This window comes from Dipodomys merriami, unplaced genomic scaffold, assembly GCF_024711535.1.
Source record: "Dipodomys merriami isolate MVZ:Mamm:240054 unplaced genomic scaffold, mDipMer1.0.p SCAF_41, whole genome shotgun sequence".
Classification (NCBI taxonomy): Eukaryota; Metazoa; Chordata; class Mammalia; order Rodentia; family Heteromyidae; genus Dipodomys; species Dipodomys merriami.
The window spans coordinates 3,613,980-3,623,017 of record NW_027205715.1 but is presented as its reverse complement, the minus strand read 5'-3'; the positions used below and the strand labels follow the sequence as shown (position 1 = coordinate 3,623,017).

At 49.2% G+C, this 9,038-nt stretch overlaps 1 protein-coding gene across 7 annotated transcripts in view; it reads right to left on the bottom strand.

The window, feature by feature from the left end:
• Window positions 1-5,263: 5,263 nt before the first annotated feature.
• Adgrg1 (adhesion G protein-coupled receptor G1) overlaps window positions 5,264-9,038 on the bottom strand; it is a 42,968-nt gene continuing 39,193 nt past the window's right edge. For all 7 annotated transcript variants that reach the window (XM_069992397.1, XM_069992396.1, XM_069992390.1 and 4 more), the window contains 3 exons: window positions 8,891-8,999; window positions 7,961-8,229; window positions 5,264-6,815 (listed from right to left, as the gene is read on the bottom strand). In XM_069992397.1, the coding sequence (XP_069848498.1) occupies window positions 6,685-6,815; window positions 7,961-8,229; window positions 8,891-8,999 (509 nt within the window). In that variant the 3' untranslated portion in view covers window positions 5,264-6,684. The remainder of the gene's footprint in view (window positions 6,816-7,960; window positions 8,230-8,890; window positions 9,000-9,038) is intronic.

Sequence of the window (9,038 nt, the reverse complement as noted above, 5' to 3'; positions counted from 1 at the left end):
TGTTCTACTGGCCTGCTTTATGCCTCCACCCGCCCCCCACCACCACTTCCTGCGGCCTCTTCCTCCCCCTTCCTGCCCAATGGCGCCATCGGATGGTGATGAAAGGCAGGTGTGGGGAACTGGGCGAGGCTCCACCTTCAGAGAAAGCTGGGCTGGACCCACCGGAGATGGGGGGGAGCTCCTGTGGCCCTGCAGGGTGGGCACTGGACAGGCTTGGGGACCAGGCTTTAAGAACAAAGTGATGAGGACTCTGAGCCCCACTCCAGCCTCTGTGCACAGTCCCGGACCCCCTCGAGCTGGGTGGAGATGAGAAGAGACCTGATAGAGCCGGGCCTGTCCCCCATGGACAGGTCAACAACTCTGGTGGTGCCTTGAATTAAAGAGAGCAACAGGTACCCCACCCCTGCAGGAGGCCTGGGATGACAGAAGGACTGACTTCTGGGACACTGAGCCTCTCCCACAGGATGGGATAACAGGAAAGACAGAAGGCAGGAAGGTGAGGGGACAGGAGCGTGGGCCCTGGGAGTGGTCAGGTCTGAGCAGCTTCCTGGCTAAGTGACCCTGTATGATCTGTCGCAGAATCTCTCACGGTGTGTGGAGACGCCAGGGGAGTGGGGGACATTGTCCCAGTATCATTTGATGCTAATCAGTACTGTGAAATTATGTCACCCTTCCCCAGACATGGCGGGAAGTGAGGGCAGCAAACATAGGAGGGGAGGGGTAGGGTGGCTGCTAGGGCTCCAACTCTGCTGGCCCTGAGGATACTGTGGATGAGGTCTGGTTCTTGATGGACTCCTAGGGCCATTAGGGGATCAGAAGGTGAGATGTGCCCTCTCACCATCTTCCCCTCCCCCATCAGGCCCCCAAAGCCACCCCCGACAGGGTCTAAGGATTCCCGGCTGGCCTGTAGTTCCCCTTCCTCTCACATGGTCCCCTGCTGGGCCCTCTGGGACTCAGTGGGAGTGAGGGAGGAATGTTGGGATCACTCAGGGGCTGTGGGAGACTAGAGGAAATCTGGTATGGAGGTCAGACTCCAGGGGTTTCTGACCCCTTGACCTTCTTTCCAGCTGCAGTGAGGACGAGGAGAGATGTAGGCAATGACAAAGCCTGCCCTGGAGCTCTGTCCTGGTGACAGGAGGGCCTGGTGGGCCCCAGAAGGAGAGGGCCCACCTCCCAGGGAGGTAGCAGGGGAGGGTCAGGCAAGTCAGAGGGCCACACGCTACAGCTCTTCTCCGGAAGACCCCACAGGAACGGGAGAGCTGGCCTGTGGCCATTCTCAAAGCTTTGGGGCTCCCACACCCCAGGGCCAACAGAACTGTAGTGTTAGGCTGGGAAGGTGGCTCAGTGGTAGAGCGCTTGCCTTGCATGTATGAGGCCCTAGGTTCAATTCCTCAACACCACATAAGCAGAAAAAGCCAGAAGTGGCGCTGTGGCTCAAGTGGTAGAGCGCTTGCCTTGAGCTGAAGAGCTGAGGGACAGTGCCCAGGCCCAGAATTCAGGCCCCATGACTGGAAAAAAAAAAAAAAAAGAACTATAGTGTCAACTTGTGCCACTTCCTGCCCCCCTCAAAAAAAACTCCAGTGGGCAAGACCTCAAACCTGCTTAGACCTGACCCCCATGCACCCCTGGGTTGTTCCAGCCATGTCTAGATGCACCCCTGGTCCTGTGCTGGTGGGGAGGGTGGTCCTGTCATCCACAGCCATTGCCCCAGTCCAGGGAGAACCACCAAGTCCCAGGGACCCCCTCACAGAAGAGTCACATGCTCATCCAGGGTCTACAAGGAAAATGGATCCAACCCTAGACTCCATCCCTTTACCTGAGCCTGCTAGAAACAAGCCATTCAAGAGAGAGAAACTGAAGGCTGGGCGCTGGTAGCTCACACCTGTAATCCTATTTAGGAAGCTGAGCTCTGAGAATCATGTGTCTTAGCTACCCCAGATAAGAAAGTCCATGAGACTTATCTCTAGTTAACCAGCAAAAAGCTGGAAGTGGACCTATGGCTCAAGTGGTAGAATGCCAGCCTTGAGGGAAAAAGCTAAAGGACAGTACCTAAGCCCTAAGTTCAAGCTCCAGTACCAACACACATACACACACACTGTAGGTCCCTAAGGATCTCAAACTTGTAGCCCACCGTGAATACTGCCAGTCAGACCTAGGGCTGTCGATGCAGTTCTGACTCACCGCATCCAACCCCAGAAGCCCCAGCTTCTTTCCATGTCCCAAGAGTCCCTGGAGAGGAAGTGGCGCTGTAGCTCAAGTGGTAGAGCGCTCGCCTTGAGCTGAAGAGCTGAGAGACAGTGCCCAGGCCCAGAGTTCAAGCCCCACGGCCAACAAAAAAAAAAAAAAAAAAAAAAGAGTCCCTGGAGCAATCAGAGAGGAAGGAGGAGAGGGCAGAGTCCTCAAGTAGACCTAGACTGAGCATCTAAGAGCTGAGATTACCGGGCACTGGTGGCTCACGCCTGTAATCCTAGCTACTCAGGAGGCTGAGATCTGAGGATTGAGGTTCAAAGCCAGCCAATAAACCACTAGAAAACCAGAAGTGGTGCTGTGGCTCAAGCACAGAGTACTAGCCTTGAACTGAAGAGCTGAGGACAGTGCCCAGGCCCAGAGTTCAAGCCCCACAACAGACCCAAAAAAAAAAAAAAAAAAAAAAAAGAGCTGAGATTACAGGCCTGCACAGCCAGCCCAGAAGTGGAACTTGACACCTAAACATAAACAGTGATGGTCAAATGTGATCGGACAGAATCTAGCAGAGCTGCATAATCTGTCACAGGATGGTGAGGAACAGGTTGAAGGCAAGGATGGAAGAGAAATCGTCATTTCATTATTTACAACACTGCTGAACTCATTCAGCTCAGGGATGAATTCAGCCTTCAGGTGTCATCATTTGGCTAAAGAATTTTTTTTAGATTTTTTGAAAATTTTTATTTAAAAAAAACCCACAAAACACAGACTTACTCCACTTCAATATGTGGTCTGTTGCATTTTCCAGTTTGTTCAATGCTTTAAAGCTCATTGATGCCTCTGCTTTCAATTGTACATGGGCCTGAAGCATCCCAGCTTTTGGCAGGAGACTCAACAAGAATCAAAATAGGAACAGGACAGACTAAATGCAGGGCACATCTGTAAACATATTATACATTGAAAAATTACAATATATCAGGTGAAATGAAAACTATCTGAAACTGGCCTACCACAAGTTTCTGAACCTGGACTGATTATCTATCTATCTATCTATCTATTTAAAAGTTTTGTTTACATCAAGTGGAATTGGCAATCCATGCTCATACTTTTTTTAAAATCTAATCAGGGCAGAAATCCAAACTAAAAAGATATTTCATCTATGTTCAGTCCAATAACTTCTTTTGTAAATTACTTGTTAAAAGTCTCAGTCAACAAGAAAACTCATCCATACTACAATCGCTCAAAAACTAGACATTTCTTAAGCAAAATGATAGAGCAAAAAATAGTTACTTTCTCTCCAAATATCAAGGGATCCAGTCTATTTTTATTAGAAGACTACAACTCTCTTTATATAAATACCCTGCTGTTTTACCTGTATTTGACATACATGGATATACTAATTTCTCTGCATGTATGTGTGTGATGTGATGCTATGTCAGGCCAGAAAACTTATATCACCAACATCACCAATCTTAAAATTGGACCCTTAGTTTTTCTGCACACACACACACACACACACACAATTTATTTATAGCATGCTATACACAAACTGCAGTTCAACAGGATGGTAATGTGATTATAAGACAGGGCTAATAACTCTTCTCTGCCCAAAAGAAAATTTCCAAAATTTCACACTATTTTCCTTAAAAACCCATTTTGCTCTAATAATAAAATACACTTATTAAGATTTAATTCAAAGCTAATAAGCTTAGAAGTATAATTTTCATGAAAACAGCTTCTATAAGCAGGGTTTATTACCTCCTTACTGGCTAAAAACATGAGAAGTTTTCCTGGGCTCTTTTCCTCTCCTTTTAGATTTAAAGATAATGTAAAGAAATGTACACAAATTTCTTAGATGGTTAATGAAAAACAAGAAACTGCACATTTAGTGTTAGAGACAGACAGCAAGTCTGGAGCATCTACAATTGAAAAGCAGAATATATTTTTGCTCCCAGTTACACAATTACATTAAAATATGGGCACAGGAGTACTTTTTCCATACCTAAGCTAATTGCTTGTTCTGCAACTGTTCTTTAAATGGTACTCAATATATTCTTCAGTTGTTACCAAAGTTTAACATGTAACCAAAGCTAGTTAACTATATATCCATCAACTATTCCAGAATTGTAGAACTTGAATGCCCTCCCCTATCCCTCCCCTACCACCCCCAAAAAAAGAAAAGGAAAGATTTCTCCAATACCCCACAGAGGCTACTTAACTTCTGGCAAGAAATGCAAATTATATTTGCTAAAAAAAAAAATACAGGGCTGGGAAGGTGGCTCAGTGGTAGAGCGCTTGCCTTGCATGCCTGAGGCCCTGGGTTCGATTCCTCAGCACCACATAAGCAAAAAGAAAAAAACCAGAAGTGGCGCTGTGGCTCAAGTGGTAGAGGGCTAGCCTTGAACTGAAGAGCTGAGGGACAGCGCCCAGGCCCAGAGTTCAGGCCCATGACCGGACCCCCCCCCCAAAAAAAATACACCCTGCAAACTTCAAGGCATTTATCCAGCATTCTAGCAGGACTTAAAAGTAAAACCAAAAGATCAGGGAGAAGTAGGGGGAAATGTTGAATCATTGTTAAAGAATATTTTGAGTTTACCAATAGTTTTTGTTGTTGTTGTTTGTTTTTTGGTCAGTTGTGGGGCCTGAACTCTTGAGCTCTTCAGCTCAAGGCCAGCACTCTACCACTTGAGCCACAGTGCCACTTCTGCCTTTTTCTGCTTATGCGGTGTTGAGGACTTGAATCCAAGGCCTCATGCATGTGAGGCAAGCACTCTACCACTGAGCCACCTTCCCAGTCCCTACCAATAGTTTTAAACCATGGATTCTTCATGCCAACCTGGGTTTCTAGATGGGTTGTTTTCCTACATCCTAGACCTGACGCTAGAGCTGTCACTCAGCATGGGGTTTTAATTCTCACTTTGCCACAGACCTCACTTCTCATTACATCTCCAACATGAATGCCAGCTTGCCATTTGTCTTCTCAGTTGCCTGGCATCAGCTGTTGGCATTTTCCCTTGCCCGGTGTCCTCTTTCCTGAGACACTGGCATCCTTGATGTTTTCAATAACACAAGAAACATCTCTGGAGGAAATGCTCCAAACGTTTGTTAGGCAAAGAAAACTGATTTTTATTTTCTCTCTTGACAATCTTCTACAGTTTCCAGATTCTCTACAATAAACACATACTCCTTTTTAATATCAAAAGACAAATGAGTGCTGAGCATGGTGGTCAACACCTATAATCCCAGCTCTCAGAAGGCAGAGGCAAGAGGGATCAGCTGAGTTTCTATAGCTCTGTTTCCTCTCTCCCCCACCAAAAAAAAAAACCACATCAAAATAAGATGAACAAACTGACACTTAAAAAGAACACAGTCTTCATCTTGAAGGCTGAGGTCAAGATGAAATGCTGCCTCTTCCAGGAAGATTTCCTAGATGCCCATCAAAGAGTATTGGCTCCTACCTTGTACCTATAGCCCCAGGGCCTTGTATTCTAAGCTGAGTTTGCAGGAAGAGTCCACCAGGTCTGTCTATCTGTGTCCCTGCCACCCTAACACAGGCTGGTGAGTGGCGAATGAGTGTTGGGCAGAGTCCCCCATGACAGGCAGCCATCTGCAGGGATTTGAAGACCACCTTATAGGTGAGAAGTCTGGCTCAAACTAGGGTCAGCAGAAGGAATGTCCCAGTCTTCTAGAGTGCCAGGACTGTCCCATAGTTCTTGCCACAGGAGGGCCCCTCTGAGGGGTGATCAAGGACAGCACTGACACACAGGCCACATGGCCCCGCCCAGGTGTCCATACGAGAGACATCCAAGGCCCGTGAAGCCACGGTAGTTTACAGCAGGCACCAGGAGGCTGGGTGGGAATAGCTCCCGAAAGTAACAGCATTGGAACTGGAGGCCCCAGGCTGTGGGCAGAGGGTAGGGAAAGCTCAGGAGGGGAGCAGGGGAAAAAGGGGCTCTGGGAATCTGGTGGAGGGAGAGGCTCTGGGCCCTGAGGTAGCCTTTGAAGGAGGGCCTCACCACCTGCAGGACTCCAGCCCAACTCTCTGTCCAGCCCTACTTGTCCTTGCTGCTGCCCAAATTAAAAGGACCAGGGCTGCAGAATGCTGTGTGGTGACTGGTTCAGAGTAGTAACAGCCTGGGTAGTTGTGTCTGGGCATCTAACATCCAAGCCTGGCCCTGATGCTGTGGAGTCAGCTGAGCTCAGGGAAGTCAGGAGAAACAAGGCCTGAGTCCTAGGTTTGATCAGTCATGGGGACATCCTTCCCACCAGCATGGCAGCATAGTCCTGAATCCTTGGGAGTTGGAACTGGGAGCTGAGTGGTCCTCAAGGCCAGGTAGGCATCTGGTTACCATGGCAACTGCTCCATCCATCCATTCATCCATCCAGGGAACAGGGCCTTCTCCAGTCTGCTACTACCCAGTAGTAGGCTGAGGCCAGCAGTGGCTGTAGACAATGGGGGAGCCATGTCTCTGCCCTCACACAGGGTGGACGCTGGGGTGTTTAGGCGCGGCTGGATGAGGTGCTACCAGAGCTGATGGGGAGCCGGGCGCTGTCTGAGCTGTTCTTCAGAGGAGAAGGACCTCCCCGGGCCTGCAGCCGCATGGACCAGTACCAGAGGAAGATGAGGAAGCCTGCAAGCAGGGAGACAGAGGCGGGAGTGAACAGGCGTGTAGCCGCCGGCCCTCCCCACTCCAACTCCCAGTCACCTCACCCACCACAGGCCCAACATATTTCTGGCTCAGGCACTAGACAGTGCTGCTGGGATTTATTTTTTAATATAATGGGGTTTGAACCCAAACCTTGTACTTGCTAGGCAGATGCTCTACTACTTGAGTCATGCCCTAGTGCTGCTGATTTATTGCATTCAGAGTGTGTGTGTGTGTGTGTGTGTGTGTGTGTGTGTGTGTGTGTGTGTGTGTGTGTGTGTGTGTGTGTGTGTGTGTGTGTGTGCATCACTTAAGATCCTCAGCTTTAGAAGATTAAGACTTTAAATTTGAGCTGGGCACAGGTGGCTCCTGTCTCTAATCCTAGCTACTCTGAGGAGCATGGTTCAAAGCTTTCAAGAAAGTGTGTGATTATCTGCAATTAACCACCAAAAAGCTGGAAGTAGAGCTGTGGCTCAAGTAGTAGTGCATTAGCCATGAGTTATAAAAAGCTCAGGGTAAACAAGACAAAAAATGAAAAGCTCAAGGACAGTGCCCAGGCCCTGAGTTCAAGTCCCAAGCCTGGCAAAAAAACAAAAACAGTGATCCTATGTAGAAAGCTGAGACCCCAAGTAAACTCCTGGCCTGGCCACACAACCAGCCTACAAATCTGCACAGCCCAGACGGAAGCATATGTGTACTTGTACATGTCTGAATGTGGGGATACACGTATGATCCTTTGGGCCTCAAACCAAGATCCTTCCCTCTGCCCTGCCTCTCACTGGCTACCCTGTAGCCACACACTTCCTAACCATCCTCCCAACACATAAGTCATTCTGACCTCAGAGCCTTTGCTCTTGCCTTCTCTGTAGGGCCCACCCTGACATCCCTACCGAGATTGCCTGGTGGCTGTGAGCTGGCTTTGTGCATGATCAGTCTCTCCGCGCCACCCCCCCCCCCCCATGAGCTCAGGACTGTAACCCCAGGGACAGCACAGGACCTGCAATGTAGGTGCTCCATGGAACTGAGGCCTGGAGGGTGCCCCCAGGTCTGGATTAGGAAGACTGAGCCCAGAGAAGGGAAACCCCAGGCTTTCCTACACCATCACCAGGGGCGGCTCTTCCCATGCTTACCTTGGAAGGAGGTGATGATGCTGAAGAGATAGAGAACTACAAGTTGGAAGGTGCCAGAAGCAAAGGAGAAGAAGACCAAGGCCCAGGGCAGGCCAAGGACCAGGCTGAGGCCCAGCAGGGTCAGCACGTGGGGCCACTTCTGGTTGTGTGGTCGCAGCCGCAGGATCTGCACCACCATGGTGATCAGCATGGCCATGTTGAACAGGAACACCAGGCTGAAGAGGCCCAGGTTGGTGATGTAGCTGACCAGGGAGTCACGGATCCAGCACCTAGTGGGGGAAGGGAGGAGTCAACACACGGCTGGGTAGAGTAGCATGTCCCCCATTGACTTCTCAGTTTATGGAAAGTAGGGTTGGTGCCATTTCTTTGTAAAATGCATTCAATTAACAAGTCAGATAATGCAAAGTACTACGTAAATATGATATCAAGGGAGATGTTGGCAGTTCACACCTGTAGTCCTAGCTACTCAGAAGGCTGAGATCCAGAGGATCATGGTTCAAAGCCAGCCCTGGGAAGAAAAGTCTGTAAGACTCCATCTCCAAAATAATGAGGAAAAAGCCAGGGTGGAGGCATGGTTCAAGTGGTAGAACACCAACCAAGCAAGCTGGAGGTCCTGAGTTCAAAACCTAGTACAGTCAAAGAATAAAAAGTTTAAATGCTATCAAGCTGGAGACATAGCTCAAGTGGCAGAGCGCTTGCCTAAGTGTGAGGTCCTGAGTTCAAACTGAAGTATAAATAATAATAAATATGACGATGGGAGCAGTGAGTCACATGACTAGGCGTGTGGCTCTCCAAGGCTTCCAGCTTCCGGCTTCCCATATCCATGGGAGCCAGCATGCTGCAGTCCAGATCCGCCTCCCACAAGGAAACGGAGGCTCAGCAATAGGACCCACCCAGGCCCCTGTCACCCCATCCCTTCCCCACACTCACATGGAAGGATAGCTGACCCGCTCTGGAGTCCTGTGCACTGCCAGGATGATGGGGCCGTAGTTGTTCACGTCCACCAGAGCCACCAGCATCACCAGGAAGACGGGAAAGCCTGAGGGTAGCAGAGGCTCATCATGCCCTCCCCTCAGCG